At 34.7% G+C, this 27,147-nt stretch overlaps 4 protein-coding genes across 7 annotated transcripts; 2 read left to right on the top strand and 2 right to left on the bottom strand.

Annotated features, from left to right (window-relative positions):
- The first annotated feature begins 1,938 nt into the window (after nt 1-1,938).
- On the top strand, nt 1,939-5,676 carry LOC125193079 (sugar transport protein 13-like). Its single transcript, XM_048090801.1, has 5 exons — nt 1,939-2,151; nt 2,481-2,803; nt 3,818-3,942; nt 4,556-4,847; nt 4,926-5,676. The coding sequence occupies exons 1-5, from the start codon at nt 2,019-2,021 to the stop codon at nt 5,613-5,615; spliced, it is 1,563 nt and encodes a 520-aa protein (XP_047946758.1). The 5' UTR covers nt 1,939-2,018; the 3' UTR covers nt 5,616-5,676.
- A 133-nt stretch (nt 5,677-5,809) lies between these two features.
- On the bottom strand, nt 5,810-10,862 carry LOC125193078 (long chain acyl-CoA synthetase 6, peroxisomal-like). 2 transcript variants are annotated; one of them, XM_048090800.1, is made up of 24 exons: nt 10,735-10,862; nt 9,872-9,993; nt 9,608-9,668; nt 9,453-9,530; nt 9,293-9,364; nt 9,134-9,215; nt 8,945-9,050; nt 8,795-8,871; nt 8,608-8,652; nt 8,450-8,536; nt 8,262-8,351; nt 8,108-8,187; nt 7,920-8,013; nt 7,731-7,819; nt 7,560-7,648; nt 7,350-7,479; nt 7,152-7,270; nt 6,956-7,079; nt 6,796-6,882; nt 6,610-6,713; nt 6,447-6,532; nt 6,274-6,360; nt 6,095-6,181; nt 5,810-6,020 (listed from the first exon to the last, which is right to left on the bottom strand). In XM_048090800.1, the coding sequence occupies exons 2-24, from the start codon at nt 9,990-9,992 to the stop codon at nt 5,952-5,954; spliced, it is 2,064 nt and encodes a 687-aa protein (XP_047946757.1). In that variant the 5' UTR covers nt 9,993; nt 10,735-10,862; the 3' UTR covers nt 5,810-5,951. The 2 variants fall into 2 exon arrangements, with proteins under 2 accessions (XP_047946757.1, XP_047946756.1); XM_048090799.1 differs by lacking the exon at nt 10,735-10,862 and having other exon boundaries at nt 9,872-10,209.
- On the bottom strand, nt 10,654-15,228 carry LOC125193080 (cyclin-T1-4-like). 3 transcript variants are annotated; one of them, XM_048090802.1, is made up of 8 exons: nt 15,037-15,227; nt 13,968-14,586; nt 13,704-13,785; nt 13,430-13,564; nt 12,758-12,933; nt 12,353-12,400; nt 11,276-11,421; nt 10,654-10,895 (listed from the first exon to the last, which is right to left on the bottom strand). In XM_048090802.1, the coding sequence occupies exons 2-8, from the start codon at nt 14,579-14,581 to the stop codon at nt 10,864-10,866; spliced, it is 1,233 nt and encodes a 410-aa protein (XP_047946759.1). In that variant the 5' UTR covers nt 14,582-14,586; nt 15,037-15,227; the 3' UTR covers nt 10,654-10,863. The 3 variants fall into 3 exon arrangements, with proteins under 3 accessions (XP_047946759.1, XP_047946761.1, XP_047946762.1); XM_048090804.1 differs by lacking the exon at nt 12,353-12,400 and having other exon boundaries at nt 15,037-15,226; XM_048090805.1 differs by lacking the exons at nt 10,654-10,895; nt 11,276-11,421; nt 12,353-12,400 and adding an exon at nt 12,417-12,676 and having other exon boundaries at nt 15,037-15,228.
- Nucleotides 15,229-24,186: 8,958 nt separating this feature from the next.
- LOC125194598 (probable membrane-associated kinase regulator 1) lies at nt 24,187-26,887 on the top strand. Its single transcript, XM_048092852.1, has 2 exons — nt 24,187-24,969; nt 26,406-26,887. The coding sequence occupies exons 1-2, from the start codon at nt 24,187-24,189 to the stop codon at nt 26,448-26,450; spliced, it is 828 nt and encodes a 275-aa protein (XP_047948809.1). The 3' UTR covers nt 26,451-26,887.
- Nucleotides 26,888-27,147: the final 260 nt, after the last annotated feature.

The following is a 27,147-nucleotide window of genomic DNA, read 5'->3' as shown; positions in this document are numbered from 1 at the left end:
AGAAGACATGACTTCAAAATATGTGAACAATTGAAATTTTCAACCACTATCACTAGGCCACCTCACGTATAGAATATCTTTTTTTATACTCTCTCCGTCCCCTAAAAATAGAAACTTTTGAAACGACACATGTTATAATGCAAATTGATAAAGTAGAATACAAAGAAAAGTGTGTTGGTGGAAATGAGTCTTATCTCGTTATAGAGAAAGAAATTTCCTAAAATAATAGTGCTAGTATCTATTTTTATGGAACAACTAAAATAAAGAATTTTTATTTTTGAGGGATTGGAGTGAGAGAGTATAAAATATGGCAATACATAGAACTGAAATTACGATAGGTCAGTGGTAATGTTAGTTTTGGACAATGGTCCTCATTACTCAATCATTGCATTTTCCATCACGTTCAAATTCTGGACTGGTAATCGATTAATGGATTAGCATTATATGTGAACTATTTGAATAACTGCATAAAATAATTAAATTAAATAAACTAATTGAAACACTAATGCAAGTTTACATTGTACAAATCTTATAAAATCTCCAGACATAAAAGAGTATCACGTCCTTAGCTCTTCTTTTGGTTACATCGAGATTGAATAAATTTTATATATGTACTAGGCATATTATATTACATATATAAATTTATATTCGCCTTCCACACATTGTAAAGTGTGTATAGACTATAGATAGTGTCAAAGTAGCAATATAAATATGGGCATGAATTGCCACAAGCGTGGTGATACAACGACTTTAACACCAAACTTCACTATTTTAATCAAAATTAAGTTTTATTATTCCAATATTTATCCTATGCATAAACTAGTGGGCACTAGCCTTAGACTGATCTAGGTCCCATTTCCACTTCCATCTGGGAATGCATAAATTGATTATTTATTACATTATAATACACATATCAATTAAATATTATTCTACCACCTCCTTTTATTTTTGTAGATTCTGTTGAACTCGGTATCATTTTGACCTTACTTAATTAAAATAACATATTAGAATATTATTACTTTGATAGTGGAACCAGACAATCTGGCTTGCTCTATAATCTATAATATTAAAAAATTAGGTGGGGATAAAGACATAATAATTTTGCTTTTTTTAGTCATCAGATCCCAAGCTTATATGGTTTTGGACAAAATACCAATCAAATATTTATGGTTTCTAAGAATTTATTTATTCTGCCAGATGTATTTGAAAATAGGGTGATTTTAGTTAATTAATAAAGCGAGGTGTTTAGTCCAGGTTTCCCCTAATGATGGGCTTTTTATTGTTGGGCATCAGCCCATTCCTATTCTAAATAGTTGAGCAGTTATAAAATTGAAAATTTGGAAGAATTCTAGTACTTCCAAAAGTTCCATCTTTTTTTTGTTCATGCTATCTTTATAGGTTCAATTTGGTTATATGATTAGTATGTTGTGTCCAAGTATAATATGATTAGATAAGACTTTTTATTACTATTAATTTGGATACACATGAAAAATGGAGTTGTATAGTGGTTAAACCTCAAACTCAAACGCACAACGAAATTAATAAATCTATTGAAGAAAAAATTACCGTCTGCAATCCGTTTTATACGTGGGCCGACTTTAACCATATTACGCGTCAACTTATATGAAGAAAATTCCACAAACGTAACAACACCTTTGGTTTTTGCCTTTTCCGGAGGAGCATAACTAGCAATATAGCATCTAGTAAATCATAGTAATTATTAAAATAGTTCAACCATTAATAGAGTAATGACAGTATTAGTTTGAGTTTAATTATAGAAGAAATCCAATATTCTTATCCAAAACAATAAAGACACCTAAAAGCCACACACAGTTGTATACATGTGTCTAGATACCAATGGTAACATCCACTACCCCACCCTCCCCTCTCTATTAGTTGCTTGAATTTCCGCAGTCTATAAATAGCTCAAATTCATGACCTAAATACTCATTTTCTCTCATATCCTTGTTCAAATTAGAGAATTTTCCCACTTAGCAATACACTGATCAAACTTGGACATGGCCGGAGGCGGATTTGCAGGCTCGGGAGGGGGCACAGAGTTCGAGGCGAAGATCACACCTATAGTCATCATTTCTTGCATAATGGCCGCCACGGGCGGCCTAATGTTCGGCTATGACGTTGGTGTCTCAGGTTCGTTACTTGCTTGGATTCATGTAAATATGGTTTTGTTGGAATTAATTTGGATATTTAAAAATAAACAGTATTAATTGTCCTTTAATACCAAGGAGTAGTATATGTCAAACAAATAATCTTCATCATTATCCATAGAAAAAATATGTTTTGTAGTTAAATCTTCATTACTACTACTAAATATACATGATGGAAAGAATCACGTGATCATGATATATTTTATTTTATTCTTATATAAATTTCAAGAGCCCTCTTTGCAAGTTAAAATTTTCAACTCGTGAGGTATTTTTTAAAAATTGAAACTAATATTAGTGTGATTTAATTTATAGGCGGCGTGACGTCAATGACTCCTTTTTTGGATAAATTCTTCCCTGCGGTTGCTGAGAGGACAAAAGACCCAAAATTAAACAGTAATTACTGCAAATATGATAATGAAGGGCTGCAGTTATTCACATCATCACTCTATTTGGCTGGTTTAACTGCAACCTTCTTTGCCTCTTACACAACAAGAAAGCTTGGGAGAAAACTAACCATGTTGATTGCTGGTGTTTTCTTTATTGCTGGAGTTGTTCTTAATGCTGCAGCCCAAGATCTTGCCATGCTCATCATCGGTAGGATCTTGCTCGGTTGCGGCGTCGGCTTCGCAAATCAGGTACAAGTTTGTTTCTGGCACATGATATTCCACATTTTGAACATTTTTCTAAGAACAGGTTTGATTATTAATTGGGTCGATGACATCAATAAGTTGTTGTCTTGAGCTGATTTTATTTTCACTATATATAGGAAGTAGGTCGTTGGTAGTTTTAGACGTTACAAGTGCTATCTTTAGTAAATCACATTTTCCACTTTACTCAATGATATGTTTATTCAATTTTTATACTCCATATAATTTTTATGATAGGGTTTCAACTTAGAAATATTAATGGGGATTTTATGATGGGATACCTCCATACAGATTTTATGTGGTCCATTACTTTTCACATGTCATGGGGTATCATTTAATATTTTACTATTCATTCATGAGATTATAAATAAAAGTTGCACCAAAAAATAAATGCCAAGTGGCGAAGATATTTTGTTTTTGTGATCATTTGCTTAACTTTTATAAGCTAGTTGTTTTCGAGTTAACAGAATAGGTTAATTTCATATCAGAAATAATATCAATTAATTTTCCCAAGAAAATGATATTTCCATGCATAGTCATAAGCTATGTGTCGACAAGTAATTGGAATTTATTTGGACTGTACGAAGAAGTTAATTAGACTCCATAATAGTAAGCACTTAATAATTTTCACATTTTAAAATATTTGGAGATCGACTTAGTTCCCTATGTATGGATTGAGACACTTATGTCGCGCAGTGTGACATGAAATAAACGTATCTACCTTTTTATCTTGGTGGAGAAAAAAAATCCATTTTGCTAACTTTATCCCAGCAAATATCTTAACCGTCAATCATTACTTTTTCCAACTTTTTATTGGAACTTTTATAATCCTTTTGTTTTACATACCACTTGAATATTCACCTCTAAAACAATTTAATCAACGCCTCTAAAAAAATCAATCAATTTACATGTGAATTTTAATTAGTTCATCATATTGTAAAAGTTTTTTGAAACTTCGTTATTGGAAATTATAGTAGTAACAAAAAATGCTGAATATTTCAGGCAGTCCCACTCTTTCTATCAGAAATTGCACCTACAAGAATACGTGGAGGGCTCAACATTTTGTTCCAACTTAATGTTACGCTTGGAATTCTTTTTGCTAATCTCGTTAATTACGGCACTGCCAAGTAAGTTATTTTTTTAATAAATATTTTAATTATTTCTTGATCGAATAATCAGTATATAGTTCTATTAGTAAAGTAGTACGTCCCAGTGCTGCATGTAGGCCTCCCATTTGATGAATGTGGTCATACTCAAAATTTTGGTTTTGCTCTAATTTTGAATTCATGTCGTATTCAATTTCAAATAAAATAATTTACAATAAATAAACACGATAACATAATTTAGTGGACACATGTGCCCATCGTTATCAATATAGGGAAAAACAAGCCCACAACGTGGATAGTGAACTATTGGTCTGTAGTTAAAGACAAACGTATAACTACTTTCAAAGTTTGACAATTTTATTTTTCCAAAATTTAATCAAAGTTAACTATATGATTCATAAAGGCAAAGCTATGTTGTTACATAAAATTTTCTTAAAATTGTGCAGACAATGTAATAATCATGGTTTCTTACATAAGTAGTTAATTAAGCATCATGTGTTGTGTACTTTATTTTTCCCAATGTATGTTGTTAAAAGGAACTATAAGATCAAAAAAGGGTCACAAATTTATTTAAGTACTAATACTAGTTTAAAAAATTGATAGTGAATTTTAATTTAGGAGTTGTATGTAACAGAATCAAAGGAGGATGGGGGTGGAGGGTGTCACTGGGGCTGGCGGGAATCCCTGCCGGCCTCCTGACCATTGGCGCGTTGATGGTAGTCGACACGCCAAACAGCCTAATAGAGCGCGGCCATTTGGATGAAGGAAAGGCCGTGCTCAAGAGGATCCGGGGAACAGATAACGTAGATCCTGAGTTCCATGAGCTCGTTGAGGCTAGCCGCGTAGCCAAGCTCGTGAAGCATCCTTTCAGGAACCTACTCATGAGGAGGAATAGGCCTCAGTTGATCATAGCTGTTGCTTTGCAGGTTTGTTCAATTATTTGTTCATGTTTTTTTGTTTTAGTTTTTGACTTTTTATTGATTGAAAGAAATTTGTTTGTGCAGATTTTTCAGCAGTTCACAGGAATTAATGCCATAATGTTCTATGCACCTGTCCTGTTCGACACGGTTGGATTTGGGAGCGATGCTGCTCTGTATTCGGCCGTGATAACAGGTGCTGTCAACGTGCTATCCACGGCGGTGTCCATCTACTCGGTGGACAGAGTGGGGAGGCGCGTGCTGCTGCTGCAGGCCGGGGTGCAGATGTTCTTATCGCAGGTGGTCATCGCGGTGGTGCTAGGCATTAAGGTGAAGGATCACTCCCAGGATCTCAGCCATGGCTATGCGATCTTCGTGGTGATCTTGATATGCTTGTTTGTGTCCGCCTTCGCGTGGTCTTGGGGCCCGCTCGGGTGGCTCATCCCGAGTGAGACCTTTCCCTTGGAGACTAGGTCGGCCGGGCAGAGTGTGACCGTGTGCGTCAACCTGCTCTTCACCTTCGTGATAGCGCAGGCGTTCCTCTCGATGCTCTGCCATTTCAAGTTCGGCATCTTCTTCTTCTTTTCCGGTTGGGTGCTCGTGATGTCGTTGTTCGTGCTCTTGTTGGTGCCAGAGACGAAGAACGTGCCCATCGAGGAGATGACGGAGAGGGTGTGGAAGCAGCACTGGCTGTGGAAGAGGTTTATGGATGATCATTATGCTGATCCGGTGAAAAATGGACATGGTAAAGGATTTGATCCTCATTCTCAATTGTGAACATTTTTGTTGTTGGATTTTACATGAATAATTCAATAGATAGATGTTATGTATCCTTGTATCTTATGACTCACTCTTATATGCTATTCCACACGAAACACTTTCGTGTGAAACCGATGTGAGATCGTATCAAAGTAACTGATCATAGCTGTTACAATCATAAGCAACAGCATTCAGCAAACTACAGTCAGATATGTTTATGAAAACAATAAATCCAATGAAAAACAACTTCATGGTTGCACTTGTTGGCATGCTATGCTGTTCTTGATCATCACAATTTTGACACAAATTGCGAATCCAATCCGTAGCCGTAACACATAAATATAACCTAAAACTTCAAGCCAAGTGCGCGTACATTTCATCGATCTCTTTAGCAAAGTGAGCTTTGGCTTGTGGCCTCTTGATCTGCAAGCAATTCATCACACACAAAAAGTGAGTATTTTCCTATTAACAAAAAAAAGAAACAATAAATCTCTAACCTTAAATGTTGGAGTGAGCAATCCATTCTCCAAAGTGAATGGTTCAAGCACAAGAGCAACATCTTTTGCAAACTCAAAGCCTCTCAGCTGCAAAACACAATTACCAAAAACTACAGTAAACAACATGTCTATTGATCGTATAATGTTTTTCTCAATCTAATCATGTTGTTGGCTATTACTTGAGCTTCCCTTGCTATGGAGTCCATGTCAGCCAGCACGGCACCCTTCGTCCGAGGATCACAGCATAGCTGCTTCAAATCTTCATACTACTCAAAGAATCGAAAATATCAAGAAATGCTAAACAAAAAGGTTTTGCTGAGAAGGAGCAGAAAACCAAGCCATCATTATTTACCTCAATGCCTTCAGTAGCAGCCCATGTTTTCAAGGCATCATGATCCACAGCAATAATTGCGACTAGAGAAGACTTCAGGCTGTTGCCTACAAGCAAAGAAACACGAAACAAAGTCATTAATCTCCTTTTCGTACACAAAATAGTACTAATATATTTTTCTTACCATGTACAAAGCATTGTGCAATGAACTTGCATTTTGTGTATACATTCTCTATTTTCTCAGGAGCTATGTACTCTCCTTGAGCCAATTTGAATATGTTCTTTTTCCTGTCAATGAAGGCTATTAGAATAGGGCCATCACCAATGCAATGAATAAATCAACCTAATTGCTAAAATCGCACATTCTCACCTATCGATGATCTTCAATCGGCCTTGTGGCAACCATGAGCCTATATCTCCGGTGTGAAGCCATCCATCCTCATCGATTGCTTCCCTACTGAGAAAAATCAGAAAACTGCATAAGTGTCTCTCGCAGACAAAGAAAGATAACGAGATATCAAAGCATGTACGTTAGTTCCTCCGCTTTATAGTATCCTTGGAACACAGTGGGACCTCTCACGCAGATCTCACCCCGTGGATGAGGCTGGTCCTTGGATGTATAGTTCATCTCCGGAACATCTACGAGCTTCATCTCTGACAGGAAAAACAACAACGTTAAATCAAGAGCTCTTTTGAGAGTGTTTGTGTTTGTCTGATCACACTCACCACAAGAAGGATGGGGAACACCAACATGGCCGGATAAAACATCGGTTTCATCCATGTTGCTTATGACACAAGAAGCCTCTGTCATTCCATATCCTTCAATAACTGTGCAACCAAAGCATCTAAAAAAATTCCATATTTATCAGTAACAAAATATTCTTCTTTTTCTATTTTTCAGTGTTAGTAGTAATATAAGCTTACACTCGTAGAAATTCCATGACTTGAGGAGACAAGGGTGACGCGCCAGACACCATGTAACGAACTCTGCCTCCCAGTATTCTCTTAATATCCTCAAACACCAAACTCTCAAACATTGGAGGAGGTTTCTTTCCTGAAACAGACACGAGCGCATCTGATAAAAGTCTAATGGAAAGCTTTCTAGCTATTTTCGTGCGTGGAATTTGAGTTTACCGGTATATAACGACTGCTTCTTAGCTTTATAAGCTGCATCAAACAGCCTCTCCCTCAAATCACCGGATGATTTTACAGAGTTCATCACTCTGCAAAGGAGTAGGCATCTGAATCATTATATGGAATACAAGTAATGATGTTGTTTTTGGAAGAACAAGTTATTGCCTTTACCCTGCGTATATCCGATTATACAGCCGTGGGACACTGCAAAATATAGTCGGTTTCAAAACAGCGACATCCTCGAGTAATTTCATGCTGTCCTATGTAGCAAAAATGAAAAAACTGAAATAATGTGACAAATAAAAACTGAAATACAGCTTCTCAGTTATTAACTAGAAGACTCTTCATTCATATTCATACCCCTTGAAAAAAACCAGAAGCACCTCCAATATACGCGACCGTGATTTGGGTAACGCGCTCGTATATGTGTGCCAGAGGAAGATATGATATGAAACTGCCAAGTTATAGTGCAGAAATTTGTAACAGAAAGATATGAAACAATATCTAAAGATAAAATGGACACATTTTATTTTATCGTTTCAACTCACAGATCAGATGGATATAACTTGAATCCCATTCTCGAACCAGCAACATTGGCAATCAAATTTCCATGAGACAACACGACTCCCTAGCCATAGAGAATTTCACTTTGTTTATGAAATTTGTACACAAATTTAGGCAATGAAGCCTCGAAATTGATACCTTTGGAGTTCCGGTTGTGCCACTAGTATAGCATATTGTGGCAATATCGTCGGATGTTGGTGGACGGAAAGGCTCAAAGCTGCTAAGACCCTAAATAAATATTGTATTAAGAAAATGGTGATACAAACTGAATATGAAGTCTCTCAATATGGATTCATTTCGAAAATACAACAAATGGAGAGACTTACTTCACTATGTAGTTGTGAATATGAGATTATTTCTACTCCTGTTGTTGAAGAAAGTGATGCCATTTCACCTTCTACTCCTCCAACAACCTGAAAAATACTAAGGAAGATGAAGCAACAGCCTTATATGGTTCGACTCTTTTTTACCATGAAAATCGTACCACAATCAGATGTACTGATGGGATCTCAGGCAGAAACCTGAGCAGCTGCAATTCAACGCAATAATCGGACATTAGACACAGCATACATGATTAGATTTTGCAAATCATTTTCCATCATATGAAGTTGTTTTTGAAGCCCAATATCTCGAAGAAGCTTTGTTTTGCTTAAACCGTATTCGGTACTTACAATATTTAATGTTTTTGTATCACAAAATATAGCTCGAACAGCTGCATGATTGACAATGTATCTAACTGCTTCTGGACCTGAACAAAGCACTTTGCATTTAATATGACTACATCCATTCACACAAAGATATAGGCATAGTAAATCACTGACCTAATGTGTCGTATAAAGGTACAGAGACAAATGAATACGCAGAGCAGGCATGATCAATCACAACCCATTCGGGTCTATTAACAAAATAAAGCCCGGCACAAGATCCCTGTCATGTAAACACTAACACTGTCAGATAACAATGGGATTCTGCAGGGAAATTTCAGACTCAGAGTTTGCATCTAGTCTCACCTTTTGTATCTGACGTCTCACGAGGCTAGAACCAATAGCTGACCGCGAAATGCCTGCTTCCCCATAAGTCATCCATCTGTACCTGTAGCATGAAATTGTAAACGAATCCAGTTTTCATCAAATCCCAATACAAGCAATGTTATTAAGCAGGAAACCTACTCTCCCACTGTTCCATCTTCTTGAAATCGCGTTCCTAAGTACTTGTGATCCCGAAATGTCTTAACTGCATACCTACACGTTCACAAAAAGTTAATGAACAAAACAGTGAGCATTGAAGTCAAATAAGCATAGTTGTGATTGAAGAAATAAGGTTGCTTACACAAAATTATCGTGCAAAGTTGCGATATCAGGATGATCAGGAAATCTACTAACAAGCTTGAAAGGCGATCGTCGATTTCTGGAAGAAACAACATATATGTGATCTGAAAAGCAACAAATTTTTTAGCAATAGTTGTAGACAAGACAAGTCTAAACCTGTAGACATTCCATTCCCCAGTCTGCAGCTTCTCTGGAAGCACAACACTGTATCCTTGCTCTGCTCAAAAACAACAAAGTACTGCTTCAACTTAACCAATCAAGATTAAATTTAAATCAGTATCAATTTCTTTTTCTTGGTTTTGTTTGTTTGTTTGACTTTTTGGTGACAATTCAAAATAAATAAATCACCCTCTAAAAGTACAAGATGTTATGTTAGTGCAAAGTTGTAGAGATTAAGCAATCAGTGAAGTGATCAAGTACCAGAAACAAATTCACCGGCTGTGGGGTGGTGGCGGAGATGCAACGGCTGATCACTGCCGGCGGTAGAGTTAATGAGATGACTAGTAAGTTTGTGGAGACGGCGATGGGCACGGGAATCCATTCTTTTTCCAGCTCAAATGTACAAGGAAAGAGACGAAGTAGATGAGTGGTGGCATGGAGAATATATAAACGTATATTCATGTAGTTTTGTGAATATTCATTTGTCACGTTGATATGGACAAACTTACTAAGTTACTATACTATGAAGATTGAAGTATGAACTAATCTACATGTCTTGTGTGGTTGTCAGTGTCAGTGTGTATGAAAATCCAGTGCGCTTACTATTAATTAATTATAAATTGCAGGGTTATGAATTAAATAAGGTGATTAGAGTCTTCTCTTTCGTGGAGTCCAGCTCATTTTTTATAGAAAATTATTGGATTTTTAATAATATATATTTAAATTTTAATCGATATTTGGCCAATGTAAGTTTGTATAAAAACCTCAAGTGTGCTCCATGATATAAAAGTAATAAATAAAAACGACATAGTAAGTGATTGGACAATAATATATTTACGTTTCTTGGATTACTTGGCAAAGATATCTCTCACGGAGTTGAAATAAAAAAGAATATCAAAGTGTGAAATTTTTTTAAGAAAAATATATGGAAAAGAAATGAGGAATTTAGAAGGAGAGAACTTTTTTATACATCATTCTTCAATGGCTTTTCAACTCTCTGTCTGTGTCAATGTTTACAACAAGTGATATTAGGATATATTCAGTGCAGAAAAACTTAACATAATATTGGAGTCGATGTATGGCCATACAATGGATAAAAGGGGAGCTGTGCAGAATATACTTACAATTAGTGTGGTTTTCTTGATCTACTTTGCATTAAGAAGATTTTGTCATTGACTATGTGAAAAACATCTATAAAATCGTAATGAACTAGATTGAAATGTAAGCTGAATCTGCAGTTCATCTCAGATCTTCTAAAATAATTCCATCAGCTGATGGGCAACATCTGCATCACAAGGTTGCAAACACGCTAACGATTGACAAGCTAATATATCATCGTGAATAGGGAGTTGAAAAGTATGTACGATAAACATTTCCATGAGAAAACTCTGACAAACATCTTACTGGCAATTCATAAAACTTAAGCCTTCAACGTGGAACTTTTTCAATATATTTACATAGTTGGATAGAATTCATGACAAGTGTAAGTTTCGAAACCATGGCATTCAACACACACCTAAGGTGTAAATCACCAATAGAACTCTCAACAAGGACAATTTTAGGAATTCTAATGAGTTTGATCCCATAAAGTGTGTATCTTATTATCTTTAAATTAAGATCAGAGACAGACACAGAATATAATGTAAAATTATTGTGAGTGGATACCTTTAAGTACAGATGGTGGTGTGTGGAACTCACTCCAGATGCTATCACATGAAGCAAGATTCATATTTAGGAATTTGGCAGCAAGGTAGGCAGCACCAGCAGCTATCTGGTGTGGTTTGAACTGAAGCCATAGTGAACTTCTAAGTCTACAAAAAGAAACTTCATTTCAGAATAAATGTTGTCATGAAAATATGAGATATGAAACAGATTATAAAGGCAAACCATTTGAAGCGGAAGCAACACCAACAATTCAACTGGTATGGTCTTATTCTCATTAAAAAATGCTTATGTTTTGAGATGCAGTTGCCACTTTCCACAACCAGAAACTGTTAATACTTAATCAAATTCATACTTTAGACAACGAAAAGCAAATAATTGAATCCCTTACCAACTAATAAGGCAGCAACCAAGTCGGATTCGGATATACCAAAAATTCTTCTGGGAAATGCTAGTTGATATCCCAGTATAAAACATGTCAAAATCTATAGATCAATTAACTCAAATATCTTAATCATCAAATCTCGGTATATCACGATAACAATTATACAGGAACTAATTGGGGAGAAGTCAGGAGCTCAAAATCAGAAGAACATAAAATTTTGTTGAAGCTGGATGCCTGGAAGATGTGAACACCAAAGAATTAAGGAAATATAAAATGGGAAGCAAGAGAAAACAGTTCCGAGGTTTGAAAAATAGGGAGAACTTTTAGTGGGTGATGTATGGATGGGTGGAATGTGAAAGCAAATGTTCCAGAAACCAAAGTGTGAAAAAGGATTTGGTCACCACATGTGGCTGATGAGTCCTAAGTTTCATCATCACCAAGCAAAACATCTGTGGGTATTCTTTCAGATTGATTACAAGCAACCTATGTCGAAACTAAGTAAGACAATGGTATCCTCCATGTCATATTCAATGAACATGTATCAATGTCCAAACGGAGAATATGATAATTTAACCCGCAGACTATCTTCTACAGCCAATGCACATGCTAATAAGATGTCAGAATCGGAAAGGAATCCACAAGATATCTCTAATTTAACTTCAGATGAAAAAACATTCGATGATCAGCAGATCAACCTCCAGCTATTAACATCATAATGGGTGCATGCTAATCTTCTATAAACCCTGCAATTATATGGCATTCTAGAAATATCAATTACAAATTCTAGAATGAATCATCAAAGTAAATAAAGAGATGATTGCCACTCACAAAAGAAAGATGCAATTTGAGGGACCAAAAGGCAAAAGTAAAGTCACGCATATCCTCCTCCCAAATGATAACATTGGCCTCATTGGTTGTCCAAATAATAGAGAATCCACCAATCAGAATGTCAATTACAGTTCAGTTACTGGTTCCCCCCTTTTCACTCCATTTATATTCAACCTCAATATCAGAAGGCTCTATATATGTACAGTATGTATAGCAGGTATCATTTCAAATTATCAACTAAGAATAATAATACTTGAAATAGAAGAACTTACCCTTCACTGACAAAGTTCAGGGCCATATTCACCAAGACAGACTGTGCAAAGCCTAGTTTCTGGAGCGTAGATATCAGAGATTCATATGGATGCTGCACACTTAGCTCGAAATTTAATGTTGTTAAGACCAATTGCTCAGCATCAATCATCCGTTCACGATATTTTTCAAACCAATCCTGTTCAGGAAATAATTCACACAGCAAAACAACTAAATGAGAGCAAGTGTTAGGTAATGGAAACAACAAGAGTAAATCAAAGAACAGTTCACCTAGGTTATATCTGCAAAGAGCCCCCCAGCAATTTAAAAGGCCAAACCAAACCTAAGGAGCCCAATATATCAACCTTGAATTCTTTAAGAAATTTTATTCCTTGGTCATGTTATGTTATCTATCTTGCTGTATCAGATTATACGTTCTATGCCTTGTAAATGATGCATGAATCAAATAGAGTTCATTCTATAAGAACTAAGAAGGAATAAATACTAATTATATTCCTAAAAACTCATTACAACAGAGCTTATGTCACAAGTGGAGTACCTGTACCATACACTTGAAACCAAATTTGATCATTGAATCTTTTATCAGTTTGAATCGATTAACTAACACCATCTCATAAGAGGAAGAAAGTCAAGCTCAGACATGAAAGGGCGAAAGAAGTAGAGAGGATACTAACAATGGGCAACATATATGAGAGAATTGAGAAGTCCTGCTTGTGGAGAATTACGCACGATGCTTTTAGTACATCATTCAGCGCGCATGGTGTCTCCTCAGACTTGGAAGTCAGGAAAAGTACTGCAGTAGCTATCAGCTGCAAGCAAATGAGAAAAGTACCACTCAATTCAAACCGCCAAAGGCCAATTTTTTCGAAAACCAGCATATAATCTAGAAAGCATAAGCAACTAAATTACAAAAGACAAAATGTCTCCATTTATAGAAAAGAAACTTACGAATCTATCATGAGAGGCATGAGAGCGGCGAACAAAGAAACGATGGCAGAGAACCATGGCAGTCCCAATGGTTGTTTGCGGTCTGAAATTAACAGTATTTCATCTGAGTTTTTGGATAACTAACATAAAACATAGCAAAACTAAAAGATACTCGATCCAATATAGTTATAGAAGGATTATGGAATTTTAAACCAAGTCCTATCTAGCATGTCAATGCTTTTTTCAAGGTAAATTTTTTTAAACCCTTCATGGCAAGATACTTACAGATGAAGCCTAGCCCCAACATTTTGAAGGAAGGAACAATATGAATATCGCAGATATGTTTCATGCAGCTGATCAATGCCATCTTTTCTCGAAGGTGAGGACTTCTCTATGTCATCCCTCGACATGAAAACCACTTCCTCCTCCTCCTCAAACTTTAACCGGTCACGCTTCAATGTAGACAAAGCATTCACATTGGCACCACCAGACCTGGTTTCAGCATCAACAGCAGAAGTTTTGCAGACTAATTGGGCATCGGCACAAGCATTGTAGTATTTGGAAGGTTTGCATGGGTCAGCACGATATACAAGATCATTTTGGGATGTCTCTTGCTGCTGATAAATAATCCCAGTGCTTTCATAAGAGAAAGTTGAAGTCCTTCTCCTTTTGGAAGATGGTTCATAAACAGGCTCATGACAGTTATACACGAGTCCATCCAACCTAAATGTTTGACTAGAGCCATGGTAGTTGTTATAGTCATGTGTGCCATAGACCCCGTAGTAATTCATCGATGTTCCAGTAGTCCTCACGGTCGTATTGCTATTTCCACCACAAGATGATCGATGATCTCTGCGAAATTTTCCACCACGTGGTTGCTGAGGGCACACAGAAGACATAATTCCTGCTCAATTAATCAAAGTCAGAGAAGATACAAAAATGTTACATCCAGAGATTCTCTCAGTGACACTATTTGTCATGGACTTACGGAGTCCACGAGCCAATTGAATCACAAGTGAAAGATACAGGAAATACAGCATACCAACAAAACATCCCATTATACACCGTTATTCATGAAATACAAATCAAATGTATAATGGTTTCGGCACTAGCAAAGCTACGAGTAATCATATTGTTCCCAATATCATAATAAGGAGTGTATTTGAGAGTTCAATATCCAAAATCCTATCAACTTTAGATGAATATGAGCAAGATACAGCACAAAATCGATATCCAACGCAATTAGATCCAATAGTCTGCAAAACAAACTTAAAAAACAATTTTTTAAACCAGTCAAAAAGAATTCAAATTCAAATTCAAATACAAATAATAACTGACATAAAAGTAACAATACCTGATTGGAAATAAGTAGAGAGATATGAAATGGATCGATCGCCAATTTCGCGCTGGAAATACGCAATTATTATTGAGATTAGGGTTTGTCTATGGAATGTGTGAGAGAAAATACAGAGTTTTAGAAGAAGCAATAAGCACGAGCATCAAGTGGAGTACCATATATTTCTAGCTTTATGATGAAGAAGATATACAATCAATAACCGTGGTTCATTGATATATCTAAGCAAATTAAAAAGGGATAATAGCTATTTAAATCACGATTAAATTTTTATAAATTTATAAAATTGAAACATCAAATTATAAAATTTCAATTTTTCCTTCTCATCCATGCATAAATTAACACCTTTTATGATGTTGAAAAGGAAAGTATTATGAAGGTATATAAAAGAGAAAAAAATATAAACATGTTCCTTTGAATATTGTTAAAAGATGACATTTTGTGCTGGAAAAATTGAGAAAATTTGAAACTTGTGATAATAATATTACAACTTCAAAATACATGGAACAAACTATAATTGATCAAACTTCACAATTTAAAAACTTAAAACAAACTAGAATTTGATCAAACTTCATAATTTAAAAGACTATTTATCCTATTAAAATATCAAACCTCCAACTTAAAATTGAATCATAATCCTTGAACTTTATATTTTTAACTTCTCTCTAAAAGAATATGACGAGAAGTTATAAACTTTGCACTTGGCACATTTTAATAATTTTTACACCTTTAGTTTTTTTAGAGTTAAATGCTCTTGAAATGAAGTTTAGTATTGTGGAGTACTTTTACAATTCAAAAGAATAACATAATTGTATATCAGTTTGGAAATTAATTTTTATCCAAAATTTGGTATTTTCCGTGTAACATCCCACAAATTGGCTTAGAATGAATTTGTTGTTATATAACAAAATCAGAAATGTAGATTTATCGCTATATATCTTGAATAAATAATGTAAGAAAATAAAATAAAAAGGCAATGATAATTAATTTGAAATATGGTAAGACGAATGAATTGGGAATGAGATGAATTTACGTGTCAACATGATGATTAATGTGATGTCACGTGTTTGGTTGATGTTGCTAGGCATAATTGGCATGAACATGAGGTGATTGATTCGATCGGGCCACGCGTGGTGGCAATGATATGTTTTGTGCACCACATTTACTCATGAGGCCAAGGCCAGGCGGTAAATGATATTTGATGATTTGCCCCATTAGCTATAAGGCCAGGTGGTATAAAATATGTGGGTGCACCAAGTTCACTCATGGGGGCTATAAGGCCAGGTGGTTCATGATACATGAAGATGAATTGTTCCATGAGCTATAACGTCAGTTGGTACATATATGAGTGCGCTATGGTGGAGCTTTCGATCGGTCCACACGTGGTGGAAATATTATATGATTTCAATCGGGCCTCACGCGGGGGCATATTATTGTCAGTGTACCCATGGTATCGCCAAACACGTGGATGATGGTGTGATGTCTGTGTTGTGATGAACTTGATTACATGTTGTCGGTCGATGCTCATTTGAATGATGAATTTTCTGTGTATCCAAGTAGTTAAACCGGGCACATTGATGGGTTTTTATGGATGTGATATGTGAAATCAATGTGATATTACTTTGGTATATGATTTTTGATTGAAATATTCGTGAATGGTTTGTGTACCACGATGGTTATTCCGAGCACGTTGATAGGACCATGGATGAGCTATGATATGTGATATTGGTGTAATGTGGTATGGTGTGATGTGATGTGTGGATGTCATGCGGAATTGTTCGATACTTTACGTGAATCGTCGATAACTGTGTAAATTATTGAAAATTATATGGATGTACGTATTATCCAAGAAAGTTTTGTGATTGATGTTTATGCATATTGTTGGTTTCTGGGCATGCGTTGGTTATTGGAGAGTTTGGTTTCTGGGCATGCGTTGGTTATAGGAGAGTCGTTGCTTGATTCATGTTATGAATAAATAAAATGATCATAAAATGCTAGTATAATATATATTGGTTAGTTGGAAAATCAATGATTATTGATTATGGAGTATGTGTTAGTTCTGTAAGATGCAACATGTTTAAAACTTGCATATATTTAATAGCTTACGTTGTAATATTTATAGGTTTTGATTTTATATAAATTTAAAAACTATTTTAAAATGCGCTAGATATAGATTTTTAATCTATCATAATTTATGGTATCAAAATTGTGGCATCTCGTATTCAGTCGATCAATGATAGAGTGGGGGATGTTACATTCCGCGGACTATAAAGTTAAGTTAAAAGAAAAATCAAAATTTAAATTTTATAGTGAATTTCCTACAAATTTAATTATTTTTCCCAGCTTATAGGAAATTCAAGAGATAAATTCATGATTTTCCTTACCAGGTTTTAAATTCATGAGAAATCAAAACTAGGTCAATGTTTGTGATTTTGGGCACTGCTAGCCAAAACAGTATTCATTTCTTATTTATTTTCTTGTTACGTCAAATGTGCATAATCAAATATTTTTATCCCTCCGTCCATGATAATTAGCATAAGTTGATTTGGCTTGGGTTTAATGATAAAATGAAAAATTGGTGAAAAAATTTAATGGAATGTGCGTAGTATAATATACTTAAGTTTTATAGATATGAGTTGGTTGCGTTTTGCGGAATATGAGGTATATTACTAAAAATATTAACAAAGTAAAAATGACAATTGATTATGGACAGATGAAAAAAAAAAGTTATGCCAATTAATCATGGACGAAGGGAAGTATGTGTTTTACTATTATCTTCATGCTTGAAAAATAGTACTCCCTCCGTCCCACAAAAGATGTCACACTTTTCTTTTTAGTTTGTCCCACAAAAGATGTCACATTTCTCTTTTTGGAAAATGTTCTCTCTCACATAAATATAAAAATTATATTTTCTCTCTCCATTTAATACACAAACCTCCTAAAATCTCGTGTCCACAAGTATGACATCTTTTGTAGGACGGAGGGAGTACTCCGTAGTATAAATTTTTAAACCGACACAGGTTTTATGCACAATTGTAAAATTTAGAGAGAAGAGTTGGAGAAATAAGAAAAAGGGAGTGAAAATGGGTAAAGTAAGAGAGATGAAGAGAAAAAATTGTGAAAGTAGTATTAATAGATTATGAGGTCCAATTCTTAAAATAAAAAATTTAAAAAGTTTCTGTGACATCCATAATACGAAACATGCATTATTTTGCATATTAGCATATTTTATTGTCATTGCATATTAAATTGTCGTTTTAACTCCAAAGATAGTAAGTGTATCATAGAAAATATATTTATTGTTATGACGACTCAATATAATTGAATATATAGATAGTTTTGATTTATAAGAATTGTTAAAATGGATGTGTATATATTATTTTATTATATAAATTAGTATATATATATATTAGTTATGTAAATGTTTGTGCATGTGTACCATGCAGTACTAATGTACTAGTATTTATGTACGTACATATATATATATATATAGATATTAATTAAATAGATAATGATAGTGATCAAAATTAATATAATATAAATAATAGTACTAGCTTATCTTGAAATATAAATGTGCTAGTATGTACGTGGTCACTAGTTAATAGTGCCACTAATCTTATTTTGGACAAATGTCGAAGAAGGGACTATATAGTATGCATGCTGGTAATATTTATAATTGATATCAGTTGTTTCAAGTAAAGTTTTAATAACCGCCTTTGCATGTTTATATATATACACGCAGAGATAGAGAGTTTGGAATAGGAAAAAAAAGGAGAAAGGGAAAAATGAAAAGAAATAAGAGTCGTAGATCGCAAAGCAGAATTGGGATTTTAGTTAAATTATTTATCTTAAGGTATGTATAAATCATACTTTTAATTTTACATATATTATGTGATGGATTGTTATGTGTTAAATTGGAGTAAATATTTGAATTATATGATGTGAGCCTGAAATGGTTATGTGTGGAGTATTTGATATTGATGTTGTGAATGATGGATATGTTTATCTATAGTATTGAAGTTATTGATGGATTATATGGATATGTAATTGGTGCAATGGATATGTTTGATATATGGTATTGGAATTATTTGAGTCATGAGATTAAAGAGGATATGTGACTGTCTTGCTCTGGATCTGATATACAATGACAAAAGACCTACGGGTCATATACAATGATAATGGACCTATGGGTCAAAGAAAATATGCAAAGAGGGGCCTTCGTGGAAAGGTCAAATAAATAAAAAGGAACCTGCAGGTCGTATACAATGGAAATCTCGGGCAGATACCAGGCTTGTTCAGTCACAGAATATTAAAAGGATCATAGAGGCATATGCATATGAATATTAAATTATTTATGATATTTATTATTTCTGGTGATATATTTTGGTGAAAGAATGTGTTTGATATTTGTGTGTGAAATTAAAGGTAAGGTTTATATGCACTGAGTTGTGGCTCATATAAACCACTAATATTTTTCAGGAATAAGATATCAATGATGCGTGGGTTGATGTGAGTTACAGTTATTATAAGGGTCGGCGGCTGACGCGTTTTGGCAACCTTCTCCTCCTCATCATTTTTGCATGTAGATAAATGTGTAGTACATAGAGTGGCGAGAGGGTCCCACTACGGTTTAGAATGATTTGAAATATGTACCTGATATAATATGTGGATTTTATATAGTTGACACGTGGATTATTTATTTTAAAATTTTAATTTATTTATAGTAAGTGCATAAGTCATAGGAGTTGGGGTGTGAAAGTTTAGGTGTTTTTCATTGATATAGGTCCTAGGAATTGCACATGTTATAAGGGTCGGCGGCTGACACGTTTTGGCAACTTCTCATCCTCATCATTTTTGCATTTAGATAAATGTGTAGTACATAGAGTGGCGAGAGGGTCCCACTACGGTTTAGAATAATTTGAAATATGTACCTGATATAATATGTGGATTTTATATAGTTGACACGTGGATTATTTATTTTAAAATTTTAATTTATTTATAGTAAGTGCATAAGTGATCATAAGGGTTGAGGTGTGACAGTTTCTATTTTTAAAGACGGATCAGAATAGAAATAGTTTCTATTTTTAATAGGACAGAGGTAGATTTCATATCCAAAATAATAGTACTATTTAGTGTGTGCAGCATGTATTTTAAGTAGGGTACTTAGTAAGATTAATTGGTCCCCAAAATAAATTTTTTTGATATTTTCCATAAACTTAAAATTTGGTAAAAAGAAATCATAAGAAATTTTCCCTTAGTCGAAAAAACTGATTTCATAAGAAATTTACTACAAAGTCTAAGTTTATAATTTTGCGACCAACTTTAAAGTTAATGAGAAATACAAATTTTAGCCAAAATTCATAATATTATAGCCACACTCTTAAAAAAAAATCAAAATTACTATATATACACTTGTCTTACGCTATTATAATTGTAAGGACAGAGACATTATGTCTTAAAATTAATAATAATAAAAAAGAATGCAAAATTGGTAATTATTGGCAAAGGCATGAAGGTCTCAAAAGAAAGAAATACTACTAGTGAAGTTATAAGTTAAAACGGAACAACAAAGAGAGTTTGAGATTAGAGTCCTTGGTGATGCAAATAAATTTTAAGGATATCATGTGAAACATAGTAAAAGGGGATCTATGGATATCATATTAAAGCTGATTCAGTTTTAATATGTTCCAGTAAGAAAACACAGGGAATGCTTTTATTTTTTTAGCTCGACATTTCAGATTATCTATGGATAAAAATTTGGGTTGGGATCTCCTGCCGTGCAAAATGCCACAGCAGTGGGCTGTGCACATCTCCACCTTTAAATAATTTTACATATTTATATTATTTTTTTTTTCATTCTATCAATGAATGGTGTGGATGTGCACAGCATCTCCTACTGTGCATTTTGCACGGCAAAGGATCCCAACCCTAAAAATTCAGGTCAAATGGAGATAAAAATGAAATAAGTAAAATGTCTTATGCTAACTAATATCATTAGAGCATCATATATATATGATGATTTCCACGAGATATGATGTGCCACACTCCATTAGTGTCACTAGTAGGTAATACTATAATACATGTCCAAATGTCCTAAAGTGGATTCTTACGTACTTCCTTCGTTCCATAGTAGTTGAGTCATTTTGGTACATTCCGTACATCCACCTCTACCTTTTCCTAGCCTATTTTATTCTTACTTTACTTAACTAACTTAATACAATTTTTTTTAATCTGCATGCCAGTAAGAAATGTCTCCACTATTATAGAACACGAAGGAAGGGAGTATTTGAAAGAATCTCCTAATTTTGAGTCAAGAATCATTATAGATTCACTGGAAAAGTTAGCCTGATATCTCATTCATTTCGAGTATATTGGAAAAGGTGCTTTGTAATTGCGAGTACTTGAGTGAATATTGCAAAGCCTTGATCGTGAATATAGTTGGTAGGTTTTTCCATCAATGGACTTATTAGATCCTTTGTGATCGAACCATGCAATTGCTTAACATTCTTCTTTGCATTTCCGATTCAAATTATCCAGTGCATGTGAAATTAAATGTTCTAATAAATTGTCAATCAGGTTAATTGAATTAGAAAACTGAACATTATTAGATAAATGATCTCATCCACACATTCCCACTTGAAAAAAAGCGAGTATTCAATGGGGAGTGGGGGACTGCCAATTCTTATAAGAACGGTTAAATGCGTAAATCAAGTAAATAGATATTTAATGACTAATTAATAAGTAGTATTGTAGGATCACAAAAATTATGTTTCGAGTTTTTCGAGTGGGGCACTTCCATTACCAATGCTCTAATTGTTACGTATCAAACATATCTCAAATTTGTTTGATTGACCTTGAAAACTTCGTTACTCTTTACGCACCGCACCACACCACACCACACCACACCACAAGGCACCTGAATCCTTCTCTTCCGAAAATCAAGAACAATTAGTCCTTGTTATATGAGATTATAGTTATATGATCTTCATTTTATGCTTAGATTCCACGTGAAAACCATCAGCTTTTTGCCATCAATCGATATCAAGATTGGAGTATTCCTTAAATTGCGTAATTGTTCTATTCATCTTACTTCTCTTGTCGTTATCTGCAAAATAAATCCATGCTCAAAATAATCATGCATAGTATGAATATTATCATAAAAAATTAATATTATAAAAATAAAGATTTTTTCTTTTATATTTGGTTCATTAAAAAAAAGTCTATCTCTATTTTTGATAATTTCTTACGTTTTAATGAGATTAACCTTATTTCTCATTACAATATTATATACTTCTATAATAATTTTTTTTTCTATCTTTCATACTTTATCAATTACGTATTAAAATTCATTTCTTCTCAAAAGTCTTGATGTGTAAATAAAAGAAGGTTGTTTCACTCGTATACCACAAACCAGTATATGCCAAACTGAATAAAACGATATGGTGGCATAATCTTCTCATCTGTCAGACAATTAGTGAATATGCATTGTTTAATAAGAAATCCTTTACATTCTCATAAAAATCCACAGAAAGGTAAATAGCATGTTATAATTACTAAGTAATCAAAACATATAAAATGTCGATTTGCAGGTGTAAAGTATTTTTAATTTTTCACTTTATTAAATTTAGGTAGGTCTTCTCCTTTGAGACTACAAACGTATTGGCTACACAAAAAATGATTTTGATATATTCACTCCGTCTTATACTACTTGCATTTTTCTAATTTGGCTCATTCTAAACTGCTTATATTATTTCTATTTAAATACTAATATTTTATTAAAATATTAGAGGTAATCAAGTTTTTCTTTATTACATTAAAAATACTAATTTAATTCTACTATTTATTCAATCTTTAGTTTATGGCCTAAAATAAAAAATGTGAGTACTAGCAGAGCGAATCGAGTACTGTTTTTGTGACTTTTGCTATTTCTCTTGAAGATGTAATAACGATTTGGAAGTCGAATTTCCATTTTGTCTTAAAAATATTGCACATCATGATATCGAATGATTTTGCTCTTCGTCCTACTAAACAAATTAAATAGCGAACTTAACACACACCTCAATGACCTCATGCATCAGTACTACCTTAATTTCACAAAACATCTGCTCCATTTATTGCAGCAAATAAAGTCAATAGCTGTAATATTTGGACTATCTAACTAGCACCAATGAATATTATAGTATTAACTAATTTTAAATTACAAAATATAATCTTAATTGACTCCAATAATTATTTATGATTAAGGGGCAAAACATTAAATATAGTAAGCATTCCAATCTAAATCATATGGTCGAACTCCACATTTCACGATCAGGACACGTGACACGGTGGCAGAGCACGTGACTCGGCGGAGGGTATGCCCTTTCAACTTCCCATCTCACCAAAATATTCAGAGGGTTATTTGGGATTTTATTTATCTATTCTTTAACTGACGTAAATGCTTTAACAATTTCAAAAGCAATATTATTATGTTTTGAGGTGAACCATTTGAATTTAAATATAAGTGACTATGAGATTAGTTTCGCCACATACAAATCTGATTCAAACACATGCATACTTTGTTCTTGAGAGGCAATTAACAAATGTTAACGCGTCCTTGAATAAAAGGTTGTAACAAATTGAATAAAATATTATGGACTCTTTTGTTTTGCGAACTTTAAATTGACAAGAGATAAGTATGTAGGTTTTAAAACTATGTTTTGATTATGAGGCAGAAACATTATCCATGTTACATAGTATAATATATAAGTAGTAGTAACTAGTAACAGTCAAGCTGAGTAAGACCATCCCAAGAAGTAAAAATTCTGCGGACTGCCTTGCAACTGAGTGACTTTGGGCATTACTATCACTCGCGATTGAGTAGGTCATCCTCCCTACGAGATTTTACCCTTACTCAATCCAATCCTATAAATGATTAACGTAAAGTGACTAGGAAACTGATTTTACCATATGCTATAGAGATATGTCACAAATTAAAATAGGTGTAAATGATTAATTTAACTTTTATGGCCAATTAGTTATGAGTGAGAATAATAGTAGCAAAATTGATGAATTTTTATAGAGTTTAAGAAAATATAAAAAATAAAGAGTAATCCTACTACGCAGGTATATATAGGGAGGCAAAGAAGCAAGTGCAAGAGCAGCAGCAAGATGGGGCGGCGCCAGCGCAGCAAGTCGCACACCCTCCCATCCTCCCCCACCTACTCATCCTCCTCCTCCGAGTTTGAATTCCGCATCTCCCTCTCCCCCCACAAATCCTCCCGCCCCGCCGACGAGCTCTTCTACAAGGGGCAGATCCTCCCTCTGCACCTCTCGCCCCGCCTCTCCATGGTCCAGTCCCTCCTCCTCCTCTCCTCCTCCCCCTCCTCCTCCTCCGCCTCCACCTCCCGCGACTCCACCGCCTCCTCCGACCTCCTCCTCGACTCCGACTCCTCCCGCCCCAGCTCCGCCACCGACGACGACTTCATCAAACGCCCCTCCACCGACCGCAAATCCCCCAAATACTTCTCCCTCGCCAAATTCTCCTCCAAGACCACCTCATCTGTCAAGCGCGTCAGCACTACCGCCAGAGGAGTCCTCCGCAAGTACTTCAACAAGGTCAAACCCCTCTACGAAAAGCTCTCCCACAAACAACAACAACAACAACAACAACACAAAATGCCCGCGCCAGAGGTGGCGCGGAGATCGAACGAGAATTCTAGAGAATTCTCAATGTCTTTCTCCGGGAACTTGAGATACCCTAGGCGAAGAAGCAGCATCTCCAGCTGCCCTTCCTCAATGACGTCGTCGCCGCGGAGGGCCGAGGCCGCGCAAATGGGTCGGGTCGGATCCGGATCTTACAACCCGGGAGCTTCGTCGATGGCGGAGCTGCAGAGCGCCATTCAAGGCGCCATTGCCCACTGCAAAAACTCCATGCTGAAGAACAATAATGCGGTCAGCAACCACATTTCTCAATAGCTACTATTTTTATGTTCAACCATATAATTAACATACCTTGCTCATTGCTTAGTCTAATTAACTATATAATCCATCCAAATCATAATTGAATTAGTTATCTGGAGTTCTTGCTACTTCTGTATGTAATCTTGTTTGGTATAATCATCATAAATTTTCAAACTTTTACTCCTATATTTCTTCGTACAAGTACAATTTCTATATGTCCAATATCATTAATTTCATCATGGAACTGGATCACTTTATCGTTCAATTAAAGTTACATTAAATCATTGTTATTGGGTGCATGATTGATTTTGAAGTTTTTGTGAGCCAGATCTGAATAGTGCACGAGATACCTCATCCCCACAAGCAATAATTATAAATCTGGATTACTACTACTATTTGGAGTACTTGCTTATTTTGAAATAGAGGAAACATGGTTGGTATTAGTAATTTTTAGTACGACTTGAATTTATTTTTCTTACATATGGGAGAATCTTGCATGTGCACTTAGATGTAGCATATGGCATTTAATGTGTGAAGTAACTGTGAAGTTTCTATTGGTGTATTCAGTATTTGTCTTGTTCCTTAGTTTGTACATGTGTATCTGTATCTGACTACAAGACGCACACAATAATACACTATATATAATCAATTATTATCATTTCATTCCGTATATTGACATTCAAATGATTCAATTATTGTTTCAAAGCAAAATTTCCAGTGCGCTGCAAACGGCCACAATTATAAACAAGTTTTAATTGATTACTTATTAATTATAAATTAATTGAAATTTTTATTAAGTATAATTTACTACTCCAATTTAAGGTGAATGCACTATGTATAATGCATTTTAGATGAGCATGCTCTACCTGTAGAGTTGTCAGCTGGGCCGGGCTGGGCCGGGCCAGCTCAGCTCAGGCTCACCAGTGAAACAAAGTTGGCCCGGGCTAGGCTCATTGGTTGAGATGGGCTCCAATTGAGCCATTTTGATAACCCAGGCCGGCCCAAGACCATCTGAAGCCCGGCCCAAGCCCATGGCAATCTAAAGCCTAGGCCAAGCCCAGGCCCGGGCCCATCAAAGTCCTACTTTCTATAATAATTTTTTTTTTAATGTAATTAGGTGATTAAGAACTAATAATACTCCAGTATACTCCATCCGTCCGCCATTAGGAGTCCCGGTCACTTTTGCGCACCCGTTTTGTAAAATTGATACTAACCTCCGTCCACCAAAATTTGTCTCATTTTTCTATTTTCGTCCATCCCCCAAAATTTGTCCCATTTCACTTTTACCATTTTTGGTAGTGGAGCTCATATTTCACTAACTCATTCATACTCACATTTTATTATAAAACTAATATATAAAAATAGGACTCACAATCCACTATCTTTTTCAACTCACTTTCCATTACATTTTTTAAAACCCGTGCCAGGTCAAAGTGGAACAAATTTTGGTGGACAGATGTGGTAATAAATAGTTAAAGTGGAGAAATGGTAAAGTAAGAGAGATATAATGTTGATAGGAGTCTTCATAACATTATTCTCCACTTTAACTATTTATTATCATTTTTACACAATGGGTGCGCAAAAGTGACCGGGACTCCTAATGGCGGATGGAGGGAGTATTTCTCTATTTATGCATGACATCTTGTGCATGAGACGTGTTAATTTTGTTTATATCATTCTAATTTTTTGGATGTCTCTGAATGGACTCAAACAGTAATAGTTTAATATCAATATAAGTTTCCAACCAAATCATGAATGCAACATTCAATCTTCATTACATCTAATTTTTTTCTTATATTTTTTTTATCAAAGATGTAAAAAAGATGGTTCTAAAGTTTAACTTTAAGCATATTATGTATTCATCCTTTAATATTTGATGAATGATTATAGAATTCTTTAAATTTGTTAATTAGTTCATATACTTATAGTTTTAAAAATACAACATCAACTCATATGTCATCATCTATTAACAAAACTAACAATATTGGTTATTCCTTTAGTTATACATTTACTTTTAAATAGGCTAAAGAACATGAAAAATATTGTTAATACAAAGTCAATAAATGAACTTAAACACATTATTTTAATTTAGATTTAGTTAATAAGATATAAATATTACTACAAGTTATATGTTTTATTTTTGTATATAAAACATTTAGCATATCTTTA

The sequence above is a fragment of the Salvia hispanica genome, chromosome 6, assembly GCF_023119035.1.
Source record: "Salvia hispanica cultivar TCC Black 2014 chromosome 6, UniMelb_Shisp_WGS_1.0, whole genome shotgun sequence".
Lineage (NCBI taxonomy): Eukaryota > Viridiplantae > Streptophyta > Magnoliopsida > Lamiales > Lamiaceae > Salvia > Salvia hispanica.
The sequence above is the reverse complement of the archived record's forward strand: the minus strand, read 5'-3'. Positions and strand labels throughout refer to the sequence as shown.

Bases quoted from the DNA above. Each gene is read 5' to 3' on its own strand.
- LOC125193079 (XM_048090801.1), top strand. From the start codon at position 2,019: ATGGCCGGAGGCGGATTTGCAGGCTCGGGAGGGGGCACAGAGTTCGAG. The intron at 2,804-3,817 runs GTACAAGTTTGT...TGAATATTTCAG, and splicing joins GCGTCGGCTTCGCAAATCAG to GCAGTCCCACTCTTTCTATC. The intron at 4,848-4,925 runs GTTTGTTCAATT...TTGTTTGTGCAG, and splicing joins TCATAGCTGTTGCTTTGCAG to ATTTTTCAGCAGTTCACAGG.
- LOC125193078 (XM_048090800.1), bottom strand. From the start codon at position 9,992: ATGGATTCCCGTGCCCATCGCCGTCTCCACAAACTTACTAGTCATCTC. The intron at 8,188-8,261 runs GTATCAATTTCG...CTCTATGGCTAG, and splicing joins GCACAACCGGAACTCCAAAG to GGAGTCGTGTTGTCTCATGG. The intron at 7,649-7,730 runs GTAAAGGCAATA...ACTCCTTTGCAG, and splicing joins TATAATCGGATATACGCAGG to AGTGATGAACTCTGTAAAAT.
- LOC125194598 (XM_048092852.1), top strand. From the start codon at position 24,187: ATGGGGCGGCGCCAGCGCAGCAAGTCGCACACCCTCCCATCCTCCCCC. The intron at 24,970-26,405 runs GTCAGCAACCAC...AACCCGTGCCAG, and splicing joins TGCTGAAGAACAATAATGCG to GTCAAAGTGGAACAAATTTT.
- LOC125193080 (XM_048090802.1), bottom strand. From the start codon at position 14,581: ATGTCTTCTGTGTGCCCTCAGCAACCACGTGGTGGAAAATTTCGCAGA. The intron at 13,565-13,703 runs GTAAGTTTCTTT...ATTTGCTTGCAG, and splicing joins ATGCCTCTCATGATAGATTC to CTGATAGCTACTGCAGTACT. The intron at 12,401-12,757 runs GTAAGTTCTTCT...ATATAATTGCAG, and splicing joins CTGAACTTTGTCAGTGAAGG to GGTTTATAGAAGATTAGCAT.